General features: G+C 35.7%; 1 protein-coding gene across 32 annotated transcripts in view; it reads left to right on the top strand.

The window, feature by feature from the left end:
• LOC145258313 (myocyte-specific enhancer factor 2C-like) overlaps positions 1 to 15,362 on the top strand; it is a 180,777-nt gene that overhangs the window by 144,846 nt on the left and 20,569 nt on the right. For all 32 annotated transcript variants that reach the window (XM_080116388.1, XM_080116382.1, XM_080116375.1 and 29 more), the window contains exon 4: positions 5,524 to 5,727. In XM_080116388.1, coding sequence (XP_079972514.1) covers positions 5,524 to 5,727 — 204 coding nt within the window. The remainder of the gene's footprint in view (positions 1 to 5,523; positions 5,728 to 15,362) is intronic.

Raw genomic sequence — 15,362 nt, forward strand, 5'->3', positions numbered from 1 at the left:
GGTAGATTGTAAGAGAATAATTATAATCAAAGGCGTAATACAATTTTTGCCTGTGTCAACCTGTATAGCATTACTAATGTTGACCAACGGAAGAGTCTATCCTGCATGCACTGCGATGATTAGAGCTAGGACAACAGCATATTCTTTTCATTGTTTTGACTCTCCAGTGTGTATCTGTTAATATCTTGTATGCTTTTAGATAGTGATGTGGTTCTCTGTTGATTAACTGTGTCTGTGTCGGATATATACTCGAGTCAAAACAATGAAAAGAATATGCTGTTGTTATAGTCCTAGTGATGATGAATGAAAGTGAAACCTGGCTAGTAAAGATTGAGGACATGTGTTGCATGGGGAGAAATAAGAGAATAATATAATATAATGTGCAAAGACGGGCTTAGTTCAGATGACCTCAGAGGAAGATAAAATCTGGAGACTATAAGAAAATTTGTACAGAAAAGTTGATCTATTTTTTTATATTTGTTATCTACAACTTCCTTTGGATAAAATCGATATTTGGTTCTGGCTACCCAGTTTATTTGATAGCTCATTAAATGTTCTTTACAAAAAAACATTAATTTGATTTCTTTTCATAAAATACTTTGTCAAAATAAGACATTTTTTTCAATTATGTAATACATATGTATATCCTTTTCTAGGTATATAGTCCTTAGCGTTTTTTTTTTTTTTTTTTTTTTTTTTTTTTTCTAAAAACCTAGAGGGATATTAGTTACTGCTGGATTATATTTCAACTTGTCTTTAAAACACAGTAAGAGGCATGCCATCTCGGAAATGTTAAGATATTGAATAACGGTTCATTCGGTACACAGCTGAAGCAACATTCTGTTTTACTCGTAACTTTTGTACCTGAATAATTAATTGCCCTTTGCAAGTAATTTGATGGATAATAAAAGATACTAACAAGTCACCACTTATTGAGGCTAAAAACCACTTGAGGATAAGTGGTAATGAATTGCCAAAAATTGTAGGTTTTTTTTATTATTATTATTATTATTATTATTATTTGATTCAATAAACATGTCGATCGCTAACAGGATGCTCTTTATTCTGAATCTTTTCTCTACACTTAAAAACGGTATAAAACGAATAAAATATGGGAAAATGTGATGAGTTAAATCTTCCGAATGCACCATAGCTGTTAAAATCATTTTTTTAATTTCAAAAAATGATTTTCATGTCACAAGCAAGCCACATATTTACGAATATTGTACTTGTGTTATTTCTTCAAATCTTGAGAAATAAAAAATAAAACTATAAATATATTAATAATTATGGTTCTTCATTTTCTATCACGTTTGAATATTCCATATAGAACTGCCAACTATCAACTAGATGGTTGTAGGTTCAGTCTTTGGCTAGAGATGAGCGCTAGTTTAGCCGCAACGATAAGCTGTGATGTAGCAAAACGGTATATATATATATATATATATATATATATAAGATAATCTTTTTATTGAAAAATTATTCAAGAAAAAAAATATAAAAGTGAAAATGTCTGTGTACATTTCCCTACCACATAACTCTGTCGATTTTCGGTCTACATAATCGAGATTTGTCATAAGGGGTATTGAGATTTGAGAAAATCTTCTTAATCAGTTTTCAGTCAGAAATTTGGCTGTCAAGGGGTCAAAGTTCAACGATTTGACCTTTGAGAACTCTACCAAACTCCACTGCCAATTTTGGGTTTAAACACTTGAAATTTTAAATATAGGTTACTTGGACATGGATCAAACTTTTTAATTTGATTTGAGCCCAAAAAAATAAATGCTAAGGGGTCAGAATTGGGGTCAAAGTTTTTAAATAATTTAGCCTCTGCTGTCTCTACCAAATTACTCGACTAATTTCTGGTCTAAACATTTGAAATTTTACATAAAGGGTATTCAGAGATAGGGCAAGCTTTTTAATCAGTTTGGGTCGAAAATTTGAGCTGCCAAGGGGTCAAAGTCCAATAGATTTGATCTTTGTTGTGTCTAGCAAACTACTCAGCCAATTTTGGGTCTAAACATTTAAAATTTATACATAACGAGCAAGCATTTTAATCAGTTTTGTGGCAAAAATTTGGCTGCAAAAAGTCAAAGTTGAAAGAGTTGATCTTTGCAGATTCTACCAAATTTCTCCACCAATTTTGGGTCTAAACACTTGAAATTTTAGATGTAGGTAACTTTGACATGGGTAAAACTTTTTATTTTGATTTGAGACCAAAATAATAAATGTTAAAGGGTCAAAATTGGGGTCCAAGTTATAAAATTTTTACCTCTGCTGTCTCTACGAAATTACTCAGACAATTTTTGGTCTAAACATTTGAAATCTTACATAAAGTGTATTCACACAGAGGGCAAGTTATGAACAGTATATAGGGCCCGAGCCAAGCCAGGCTGAACTACTAGTATATATATATATATATATATATATATATATATATATATATATATATATAATGGAAATAATTTCTAGCCTGATAATTTCCTATGGAGATGAAATAAGTAAAATTTTGTGTAGTTTAATTGCTGTAAATTTTCATATATTATAACCTAGCTGTACTCTTAAAGTAATACTATTTTTTGTATATACATCAAATAATTAATGATTGAATTAGAGTATTAAATAAGCAAGATGACTGCCTGACGACAAGGAAAAAAAAAACTTGTTTCCTCATAGGAACAGGTTTCAAAATAAGTTGCTTGATTGATGTTTTTATGTATTTCTACATTAGTTTCTTTTGGAAACGATCTTTGAACTTCTGATGAGCTGCTTAGAGCAAAGATCTTGGAAATATGTCTATTCTTTTTTGTTTATGCAAGGTGGAATGATAAAATTGTCACCTTAGAAAAGACGACATGATTCCATTTCCATTTGATGAAAACCGGTTTTCTTTTTTTTTGTTGCAGATCATCTATTAGTTTGCTAGTTGTGTACAAATCCCAAGAGTAGTAGGAGCTTTCTATGAAAGTGACACAATGTTCGATGAGCGAGATTGAAGATACGCCGCTGTACAACATGATATCTACTAATCCAAGTTATGACAACAGGACCATTGTCAACACCCTCAAAATGCAAATCCAGATGGTTCAATGCTTGAGGGCAAAGCTCAATGAAGTTTCTGGCCACGGTTATGGTCTTTGATGTCGTTTCAAATGAGGGTCAGTCGCAATTATCCCCGTTTCACTTCAGCCGCAATTATCCCCATTTCACTTCAGTCGCAATTATCCCCCGTTTCATTTCCTTTCAATTGAAATTATCAAAAATCAAGGGGGACCTTCCTTAGACTAACACTTGATCCGTACATAAGATACATAGATATTTGAATATTATATTAAAATCTCCCTTTATGTCTCAAATGTTTTTTCTATTTTCCTTTGTTTTCTAATTCTTTTCCTTTTTCTAATTCTAATTGATCAATGTGGGGACAAACTCCTCTTATATCAGACAATTGCTATTAAATCTGGACAATGGGGAGCTGGGTTTCCCCTCCCCAACATCTGTGTGGGGAAAAAACCAGTCAAAGTTGGGTAAACAAACCCAAACGCTGCCTCGCAGCAAAAGTTAACTGCATGACTTATATTTGACCTAATTAATGAGGTCAAATAGAAGCAGCAGAGTTAACTTTTATTGCGGCCATCTGTCTTTAATACTTAAATAAATAAATTCAAACGTTTTCTGTTGTATGTCACGATGGCCCAGTGGTTAACGTCACACGTTTTGTTTTTTTTCACACTTTAATTTCCAACTTTGCCTCAAGGGTTCGATCCTCATACTCACCTACCAAAACTTTTTTTTATTTTACCCCCCTCCCCGAGTTTTGATTTACCCAAAACCACACACACCACCAAACACTCAGGCAACGCTGGGTACCGCCCGCTTGTCTATATATATAAAAGCGAAAATGTATGTATGTTCGCTTTTTGTGTATGTCTTCAAAAGACTTTTTTTTAGAGAACCGATCAGTCGCCTCACAGCTTAAATGATAATATCTATGACTTAACAATGGTGGTCGCCTCTCTATTTAATTTGCCCAACTTTGAAACGTTAAATATTCGACATTTTCGGATCGGAACGTGTTACTTTCATTTTTCGGTATAAAAAAAGCGAAATTCGATTCGAACACTGGCCCATGGCCAGTGGTCTCTAGAAAGCGATTTAACGTTTGGTCAATGTTGGCTTATCGGTTGTTTTCATTTCGAGACAAGACACTCCCCCTAATAAACAGGGAGCTGGTTTTCCTCAAAGTTAGGTAAAAACAAACCAGTTTATTGACCTCATTAAAAACTGTCCCACAGAAATGTTAACTGCTGAATAGCTATTGCTTATGATTGCCGCATGTGCATTAAGCTTTTTTGTATAAAAAAAAGAAGCCAACACTTGCGGTAAATACTGTCCCGCACTCAAAGTTCAAGTCAATAACTCGTCAAAAACAGGCACCTGTTTTTTTTTTTTTTTTTTTTTTTGTTTGTTTTTTTTTTTTTTTTTTTTTTTTTTTTTTTATTACATTTTCACCCCAAACAAGGCAAATTGCCACTTTGGTGTAGGGGGCTACTATCAGGGGCAACACTACTGGGGTACTATGTAGGGATTTGGGCAGCAAGATGTCGGTTCACGTTACACTTGAACTTCTGCACGTCAGTACTGTTGGGGAAGCAGGGACCTGGAATGGAATTCCAGAGTCTAGCAGTTCTGGGGAAGAAACTATTGGAGTAAAAAGATCTTTTACATCTAGGGATCTCTACAGCGTGGGGGTGGGATTTAGCAGCCTGTCGGGTTTGTCGAGGGTGCTCACGTCGTGGGGGCACAAGTGATTGCAGTTCGTCAGAGCATTCACCACTAAAATACTTGTAGAAAAGGCAGAGGGATGCAACATTTCGTCGATGGGACAGAGGCTGAAGCTTAGATGCTAGTTCAGGGCCTATCAGGTTTGCGACTCTCTTTTGAACCTTGTCAAGGAGCGAGAGACTAGTAGCAGATGCACCAGCCCAGATGTGGCAGCAATACTCCATACATGGGCGAATGGTGGCCTTATAGAGGTACAGGATACTTTTTTTTTCACACTTTACTATTTTTCAACTGCGCGTCAAGGCTTCGTTTTTTTTTTTTTTTAAACAACCAACGATTTTTCTTTTCATTTACCCAAAAACACACACACACCTACAAACACCCGGGCAACGCCGAGTACCCCCCCCCCCGCGCTAGTTATAGATAATTCAATAATTCTTGTGTTTCCTTTGTAACAACAAAAAAATATTTTCATTTTTCATTGAATTATCTTCGTAATAACAAATATTTTTCATTGAAAAAAATTGACCAGCATTTGCATGAAAAAAAATCACAAAACTTTCATTCTGGAACCTTCCGGCGTTTTATGTAACCGGCCTGAAAAATTTTGGTGATAGCACGGTCTTTATTCTGCATCACATACTTAAATATTATGACTTGGATTTGTCTAGCAAATGCTTCCATTGAAATAAGATGAAATTGTGTTAATTTTTTTTTGTTTTGTTTTGTTTTTTGCAGGTGACATTCACAAAACGCAAATTTGGTTTGATGAAGAAAGCCTATGAACTTTCAGTGCTGTGTGATTGTGAAATCGCCTTGATAATCTTCACGAGTGGCAACAAGCTGTACCAATATGCCAGTTCCGACATGGACAAAGTATTGCTCAAATACACTGAGTATAACGACACTGTCGTTAGCCAGACTAATAAAGATATTGTAGAGGTAAGTATAAAAAACTGTGTGCATCCTCTATTTGCTATCGCTCTTGTTCCCTCTCTTTCTTTTCACTCCCTCTCTTTTCTCTCACTCTTGTTCCCTCTCTTTCTTTTCACTCACTCTTGTTCCCTCTCTTTCTTTTCACTCACTCTTGTTCCCTCTCTTTCTTTTCACTCACTCTTGTTCCCTCTCTTTCTTTTCTCTCACTCTTGTTCCCTCTCTTTCTTTTCTCTCACTCTTGTTCCCTCTCTTTCTTTTCTCTCACTCTTGTTCCCTCTTTCTTTTCACTCACTCTTGTTCCCTCTTTCTTTTCACTCACTCTTGTTCCCTCTCTTTCTTTTCACTCACTCTTGTTCCCTCTCTTTCTTTTCACTCACTCTTGTTCCCTCTCTTTCTTTTCACTCATTCTTGTTCCCTCTCTTTCTTTTCACTCATTCTTGTTCCCTCTCTTTCTTTTCACTCATTCTTGTTCCCTCTCTTTCTTTTCACTCATTCTTGTTCCCTCTCTTTCTTTTCACTCATTCTTGTTCCCTCTCTTTCTTTTCACTCATTCTTGTTCCCTCTCTTTCTTTTCACTCATTCTTGTTCCCTCTCTTTCTTTTCACTCATTCTTGTTCCCTCTCTTTCTTTTCACTCATTCTTGTTCCCTCTCTTTCTTTTCACTCATTCTTGTTCCCTCTCTTTCTTTTCACTCATTCTTGTTCCCTCTCTTTCTTTTCACTCATTCTTGTTCCCTCTCTTTCTTTTCACTCATTCTTGTTCCCTCTCTTTCTTTTCACTCATTCTTGTTCCCTCTCTTTCTTTTCACTCATTCTTGTTCCCTCTCTTTCTTTTCACTCATTCTTGTTCCCTCTCTTTCTTTTCACTCATTCTTGTTCCCTCTCTTTCTTTTCACTCATTCTTGTTCCCTCTCTTTCTTTTCACTCATTCTTGTTCCCTCTCTTTCTTTTCACTCATTCTTGTTCCCTCTCTTTCTTTTCACTCATTCTTGTTCCCTCTCTTTCTTTTCACTCATTCTTGTTCCCTCTCTTTCTTTTCACTCATTCTTGTTCCCTCTCTTTCTTTTCACTCATTCTTGTTCCCTCTCTTTCTTTTCACTCATTCTTGTTCCCTCTCTTTCTTTTCACTCATTCTCTTTTCTCTCTCTTTCTTTTCACTCATTCTCTTTTCTCTCTCTTTCTTTTCACTCATTCTCTTTTCTCTCTCTTTCTTTTCACTCATTCTCTTTTCTCTCTCTTTCTTTTCACTCATTCTTATTTCTCTCATTCTTATTTCTCTCATTCTCTTTTCTCTCATTCTCTTTTCTCTCATTCTCTTTTCTCTCATTCTCTTTTCTCTCATTCTCTTTTCACTCATTCTCTTTTCTCTCATTCTCTTTTCTCTCACTCTTGTTTCGTCTTTCTTTTCACTCCCTCTCTTTTCTCTCACTCTTGTTCCCTCTTTCTTTTCACTCCCTTTCTCTTTGTTTCATTATTTCACATATTTTTGTTACATATTCTGGACTATTGTCCATCTTGGTTGCAATTATAGATTTTTACCTTCTTCATATGTCATCACAATAAAAAGTACCTGAAAAAGGCTGAAGAGTGCATCCACCAAAATATTATGAAAATAATCAGTCAAAATAAGATAATCTTAAACATTGAATCACTCGCAATAATATTTTACATCTTTTTGTTTTGTCACATTTTAACCATACATGCATATATACATACATACAAGCATACATACATACATACATACATACATGATGATTGCAATGTCTTGTCAGACGAGAGCCACTCCCTCAGTCACTAAAAATCCATGTGCCCGAATATGACTTTTTAGCCCTGCCAGCGACTTGCACACCCTCCAGCAGACATGACACTGAAAACGTTCACTGATTTGTATGAAACTAACAGCAGCGGAGCCTGTATTATCGTGGGCTTTCATGTGATTAACAAAACCTGCCTTAGACAACAGAGCCCGATCACACACCTTACAGATCCAGAGATCTCCATGGTTGGGCGGCAAGGTTTGGCATTTCCTACATGCTCTCTTAAGCTTCGCTCGGTCTATTTTGGCTCCTTCAAAGTGTTCTGCACCCTTGTATATCAGTGTCCTCCACTGCTTGCTCCATCCATACATACATACATACATAGATACATGATGATTGTGACGTCTTGTTAGACGAGTGCCACTCTCTGTCACTGAACGTCTATGCGCCCAAAGATGACTCTTCAGTCCTACTAGCGACTTGCACACCCTCAAACAGACATGACACTGACGAGGGTCATGGGTTTGAATAAACCAGCAACGGAACTTGTATCATTGTGCGCTTTCATGTGATAAATGAGACATGCCCTGGACAACAGTCCGGTCACACACCTCACAGATCCAGAGATCTCAATAGTTGGGTGGCAAGGTTTGGTGTTTTCTACATGCTCTCTTGATCTAGCTCCATCTATCTTAGTTGCTTAAAACTGCTCTGCACCCCTGTATATCAGTGCCCTCCACTGCATGCGATCAGATGCTAGGGACTCCCAACTGTCAACAGGAAGATGAAAATTCACTAAACTCTCCTTGATCACGAAAACGTGCCAAGAAGGAGCTCACCATAAAACAACTTTTTTGGGAGTCAATACTCATCTAGTCGGACAAGATGACCCATCCAACACATCTGGTTCTTAATAACAATGGTAGCAATACAAGTGGTTTTGGCCTTGTTTAAGACACATGTATCAGGGACGAAACTGGCCCACTTTAAACCAAGAATGTGTCTAAGGCAGTGCTGATGAAACCTCTTGAGCTGTTCCACATGTGACCGGTACAAGGTCAATATTTCAGAGGCATAGAGTAGGGATGGCAATACATGTTTGATATACTGACATTTTAGTCGTCAGATCACCATCAGACTGGACTCTATCTTCCAAATGCTGATTCTCTGTCTTATTTCCGCATAAGGAGTGCAATCATTTGATAAAGTACTACCAAGATGGACAAAATTTTTTACGACATCAAGGTGCTTTCTATAGACAAAGATATTAGGTTCGATATACAGATCACCTGGAATGGGAGCATACATGATCTTAATCTTCTTAATGCTAACTGTCAGTCCGAAGCAGGTGATGATGATGATGATTGCAACGTCTTGTCAGACGAGTGCCACTCCCTCAGACATTTAAAATCCATGAGCCCAAATGCCCGAGGGAGTATCTATACAAATATGATGTTACAGAGTCTTAGCTTTGTACGACAGCTAAGTCTCTCTCTCGGTTCAAAATGTTGAGATCCAGCAACAAGCAAGAGCAAGATAGCCAGCAACAAATTAAACTGCAGACCAGCCTAATGCGGGTAATGGTCTTCCGCTTTATGGTTTTTTAAATCAGAGATTTGCTTCTCCTAGAAAGGTTGCCTTCACCACGGCTTACGGGAGCCCTCTCTACCCCAATACACATATACACACACACACACACAAATATACACTTTGCTAGTTGGCCGTTGACCCAGAAAAAGAGTTCATTCGCCCTTTTGGGCGGCTAGTCTCCCTGAAGGTACAAGCATACATACATACATACATACACACACACTGCTTTTTATATTATATCCCTATTTATGATTGTCTCTTTGCAAAATTTGATATTAGTTTTGCAGGAAGGGTCTTGTGAAAATGTCATTGCGTTCCCACATACAGTACCTAGTCTTCCCAAATGGTCACCCATCTTGTACTGACTAGGCTTTCTTACAGTTACTGTTAGATCACTGAAATTAAGCAACGTTGACTTAATGCTAACTTATAATTTACTTGTGTATATGTTTCTACATACAAGACAAAGCACTGATATATATATATATATATATATATATATATATATATATATAATTTTTTTTTCTACTTAAGTGTGTATACGTATGGTATTGTGTGTATATTTAATTGCTTGTCTATGGAAATGTGTGAAAAAATGGCCCGTCAAATGTTGATGGTAAAAATAGATGCTATTTTCAACAAACAATTCCCTTTGTTTTGAACGTTTCTTTTCATTACATGTGCTATGAATAAATTTTCTTCAAAGTTAAGTTTCACTTTTGTGATGACGACGCCCTCTTGATGCTGATTACATTTGCATGTCTTTGTCTTCATCTATAGATGTAAAATGCTGTGTGCCATTTAACAATGATGAATTCATTTTCTGGTCTACTGTAGAGAAAACGCCACACTTTAGCTGAGCATACACGGTGACCCTAAAAAATGCCACTCTTCCAATCCACAATAAACTTCCAAATCCTTTCTGCGATCCAACCATATCTCTTCCCTACTATTATATAAAAGAACTTTGTCTGTGAGATCGTTCCCTATGGATTCCAAAACGGCTGGGCTGATTTTTTTTTTTTTTTTTTTTTTAATTTCACACAAATGTACCTTATGTGTCTGGGGGTGTTTTTAGATAGGTTTTGTATTGGAATGTTTTCAATAAGTATCAGTAATCAAAAAAATCTGATGAAAGAATAAGCAATTTTGACCAAAGTTAACACCTTTATACAACCTAGCATCACAAGTACATTTGAAAAGCTTTATTACCGCACAAGCAGAAAGGCCCTGCGCATATGTAAAGTATATAATATTTATATGTAAAATCAAAAGAAGGCTCTTCGATATGACAGGTGTTGTTCGAAATGAATTTTATTGTTTAGAACACAATTTAACCATGATAGTTGACTCTTGTATTTGAGCACATATGCTTGGAAAGTAATCGTAATAAACGACTTGTGTTAAAAAAAAAAAAAAAAAAAAGATGAGTTGGATTTCCTGTTTATTTCCTTTCCTTTGTTTCTTTTCAATGGTACCAAATGTTGTAACAGTCACTTTTGAACTAAGTGGAAACCATTTCCTCTGCTAGAATACTCCACATGTAGGTGCTGATGCAAATGAAGCTCACTCATCTGCTGCAAACACTAACATTAATGTTAGTTCATAAAATAATCAGACAATTCTCCGAGGAAACAAAACAAAAAATTACAAATACAAGCATCCTTTCCATACTTGATTTGACTCCCATTCCTCCCCCATGATCGCATTACACCAGTTAATTGAGAACTTTAATGCCTACTAGACCTTATCCTCAAGTGTTTAACGTCTTTCTGTACACGGGTTTGTCAGGAGAACCTGGCATGTTCCCTACAAGTAAACCATGACTGAATCTTCAAACTCACATATAATATTCACGGCTCAAATAAAATCTCACTATGCCTAACCCACACTGGCTTTTACGATGAATGGTGCACTTTCTCCAAGTTATGTTATCTCAAGGAGCAGCACAAAGCTTGATACTCCACCAGACTAAATAAATTCCAGTAAAATCAAGAAACCACTAAAATGATATAGTGTAAAATATTTAAATGATCAATTGGGGAGAGGAAAATTATTTTTTCAACTTCTTTGCTAACTCTGATAGATTTTTTTTTTTTTTTTTTTTTTTAAATTCCATTTTCACTCCCAAACAAGGCACAGTGCCACTTTGATGTAGGGGGCTACTATCGGGGGCATAAGTTGCAGGGATACTATATGTAGGGAGTTGAGCAGCAAGATATCTGTTTACATAACATTTGATCTTCTGAATGTCAGTATAGTTGGGCAAGCTGGAACTCGGAAGAGAGTTCCAATGTCTAGCAGTCTGGAGAAGAAACTATTAGAGTAGAAGGCTTTCTTACATCTAGGGATCTCCACTGTGTAGAGGTGGAATTTTGCTACCTGTCGGGTTTGTCGGGGGTATTTACGTTGAGGGGGTACAAGGGCTTGTCAGAGCATTCACCATTAAAATACTTGTAGAACAGGCAGAGGAATGCAACATTACATCGATGGGACAGAGTTTGAAGCTTAGATGACAGTTCTGGTTGGCGACTCTCTTCTGAACCCTGTTCAAGAGTGATAAAGAAGAACTTTAATGGATTATTCGAATATCTATGTATCTCGTATAGCGATAAAATGTTATATTATTCGAATATAAATGCAATTAGTTTTAAGTATTGTTATTGAATTTTTCACCACAAAATTTGCAATAATTTTTAGGTAAGAAAAAAAAAATTTTTTTTCAGAACTAATTTGATCCATGGCAGAAAAAAAAGTAAGCTATCTCTTTTTATTAATGAGACTTTTTTTTTAATGGGGACATGTGAAAACAATTAGAACAAATAAAGATATAAATTTTTAAAGTGCACACAGGCTTTATGAACACCTTGTATATTCAGTTCAACTAATATGTGAAATCACCAATGCATCATGATTAACCTTTGATTATAGTTGATTTTGTATGTTTTGATTACGATACGGAATTATCTTTAGATATTGATCGAAGTGTAACCCGACGTGCGCCCCACGACAGATCACGGACTCCCGACGTCGTGTACCGTGGATTTTTCGTTCGACTATTCCTCTTATGGCCGGATCGTCCTTTTCCCGTTGGCAACTGTCAATGAGAACACACGCGGTTCACAAAATAGAAATATGAACAAAGAAAGGAAAAACACAAACACCAATGTTCACATATAAATTGATTGTTGGACTTTGTGTGTGTGTGTGTGTGTGTGTGTGTGTGTGTGTGTGTGTGTGTGTGTGTGTGTGTGTGTGTGTGTGTGTCTTCTCCCCATCCTATTGATGTTACATTCATCTATCTCTGTTTCACAGTCAACTCTAAAATTGTCCACGTCTCTATTTCACAATCTACTCTATAACTGTTCAACTGTAGTCGTTATCAACTCTGTCCAACTTCCATGCGCCCTCGAGCGCATCTAGATCTGCCTGTCTCTCAGGTCGCCCACCCCACCCTGGCTACCGGAAGCTGCCCTTCCCTGTTTTATCAGTAGGTTTCTATTGTTATTGTTTGCTATTTCCTATCTATTGTTGATTGTAGGATATTTCCGATTTCTTTGTTTATTCTAAGCTATTTCCTCTTCCTTTGTCTATCCCCCCCTCTCAGCACTTAGTGGCTCAAATCCACCCCAGGGCCACTTTATAGTATCACAGAAGGATTAACTCTGAAGAGACACATCATTGATGGGATGAGTCAAATCAATAACCAATCAAAGTCAACAAAAATACTTTCACGTTCTTTTAATAATAAATAAAATTTTTCACTGAGTATTTCCAAATATAGTTAGCATTTTTCACGGCCGTTTTTTTTTTTGGGGGGGGGGGTTATGATTGGTAAATTTTCAATATTTTAGCACCGGGCATAATTTATTTCTTTGAAATATATTTAAAACTTAAGTTTTTGTTTTTTATAACATTTTAACTGTAAATAATTTACATGACGGGTTTGTTTTACTATACACATAGATTCAAAAAAGTTGTCAAAAACAAATATATAACAAATAAAATATATTGATAAGTATTGTATGATTTTCGAAGCAATTACATTTGAAATTGAGTAAAACCACTAAAAACCTTTCCAGATATGTAGAAAAGTTACTTATCTTGTCTTTGATAACATTTTCGAATCTGTGTACAGTAATACAAACCCAAAATTTAATTTAACTTGGAAATAATATTTAAAATACACGTGTGTAGTAATAATAATAAAAAACTGGTGTAGATGACATCGACTGGCGCCACTCCAACTAGTTGTGAAGAGTCAGGGAGGATGGAAAGACCTAGGTGGGAGAGTACTAACCAAATCTCTATTGGAAGTGTGCAGTTCAAATCTGCTACCTTGGGGAGACATTTTGTCACCCAAACTCCAGGAAACACCAATGGCCGATGCCAATGAGAAATCAGTGACAACAGCTGTTGCGATAACATGCAATCATTTGCACAAGAGGTCAAGAACACTAGAAATCTGGGGGAGACTTGTTGTCACTTGGTCTCCAGGGAACACCACAGGTTACTGCCAGTGAGCGATCACTGATGATGGCCTGCGAGACAACTAATACGCTACACATTTTGATGAAAAACATGGGAAAAAAATTAACATAGAAGAACAGAAAACCAAAACTTTAAATATTAAATATAATTTCTGTATTTAAAGTAAATTATTTAAATATTTCAACATATAATCTTGTGGGCAAAATCCAGCTTCCCAATAAAGGGCACTCTGGATAGGAACAAAAATAATCTGTCATGAAAGATTTCTCCTCCACCGACCGAGAACAGAAAAGGTAAAGTGTAGCATCAAAACAGATACTACACTGTGATCTTGTTCCGAAGGCCAAAAAATATTTGTGCTTAATGATTCTTTAATTGTTTGTTCCCTAAATTCATAATTCAGTTTTATCAGTATCAAATTGTATATTGCTTTAAAATTACTTAATTTTACATAGATAATGTTTATATTTTATATTGAATAAAGTTCAGTTTAAGTATTAATCGAACTGTGTTCCTTTTTCTTTTTAAAAATGTTTTATTGCTCTTTTTCAAATGGCCCTCATATAGTACTGACAGTCTGACAAATCTTACCTACATTGCCTGCAGACATTTTTCAGTTAACAGGTCCTATTCTTACTCTCGGTGACTGTGGTTATACCCGTTTCCTACCTTTGTACCTCTGATGTTCAGTACACTTGTTCCTTAAACCAACCTCGACTTGATTTTCTTCTTTTTAGTATTGTGCCACGATGCAACAGTTTTGATAATTGAAAAAAATGAAAATATCAAATAATAAACTAAATATATATAACAAAAACAAATGTTAGTGGCTCTACTCCTTCAAATATAGATTTTTTTTTTCTCTCTTGTTAGAATCGCTACACCCCTTTTATATAAATGTCACTTTTGTGTGTGTGTGTGTGTGTGTGTGTGTGTGTGTGTGTGTGTGTGTGTGTGTGTGTGAGTGAGTGAGTGAGAGAGAGAGAGTTCCTTCCTCATAGGTTCCGAAACAGCTGAGCCTATCTTTTGCAAATTTTACACAAAGGTAATTTATGTCTGGCAGTATTCTTAGATAGGTTTTGTACAGAAATTCATCCGAGACTTATCAAAAAAAAAAAAAAAATCCAATCTTAAAAATAGTCTTTCTTCCTTATAGATAAAAAGGAATTTTTACAAGGGAATATCTTATGTTACATCAGCCAAGGGAAATAATAAAATCTCAGCAAATCATTTCTTAAAAAAACACAGATTTATTGTCATCTGGAGATATAGCTCAGTGGGAGAGCATTCGACTACAGATAAAATTATCCCCTGTTCAAGCTCTGGTGTACTTCACCATCTTATTTTAATTTTTTTCTTATTAATGAGTTTAGTTTACGATAAAAGAAGAGGTACCATTTAAAATCGTCACAAATCATTTCTTTGTTTGCATATTTTAAAACTAAACATTAATCAGAAGTGACTTTTCCAGGGCATTCATCATCAAGCCCAAATATCAGCTGACATGATATTGTAAACAAATACAGACAAAATTTGATGAACATTTTCATTATTTTTTTTTTATTTTTTGCGAATTAGTCCACCGGGCAAATTATTCCTCGTAATATATAATAATCAATAAAGGATTGATTCTATAATAATATATACACAATTTGCATGAATTAAAATATTGTGCTTAAGCGTATTGTACAACCGGGCAACGCTGGGCAGCCAGCTAATATACACACACGTGCTTATGTTTACTACTTGGAATGCTATTTAAATATATAAACAACACACTTTTTTAGATAGCTCAATAGTGCAA

Source organism: Euprymna scolopes, chromosome 33, assembly GCF_053919585.1.
Source record: "Euprymna scolopes isolate OS-2025 chromosome 33, ASM5391958v1, whole genome shotgun sequence".
NCBI classification, from domain to species: domain Eukaryota; kingdom Metazoa; phylum Mollusca; class Cephalopoda; order Sepiida; family Sepiolidae; genus Euprymna; species Euprymna scolopes.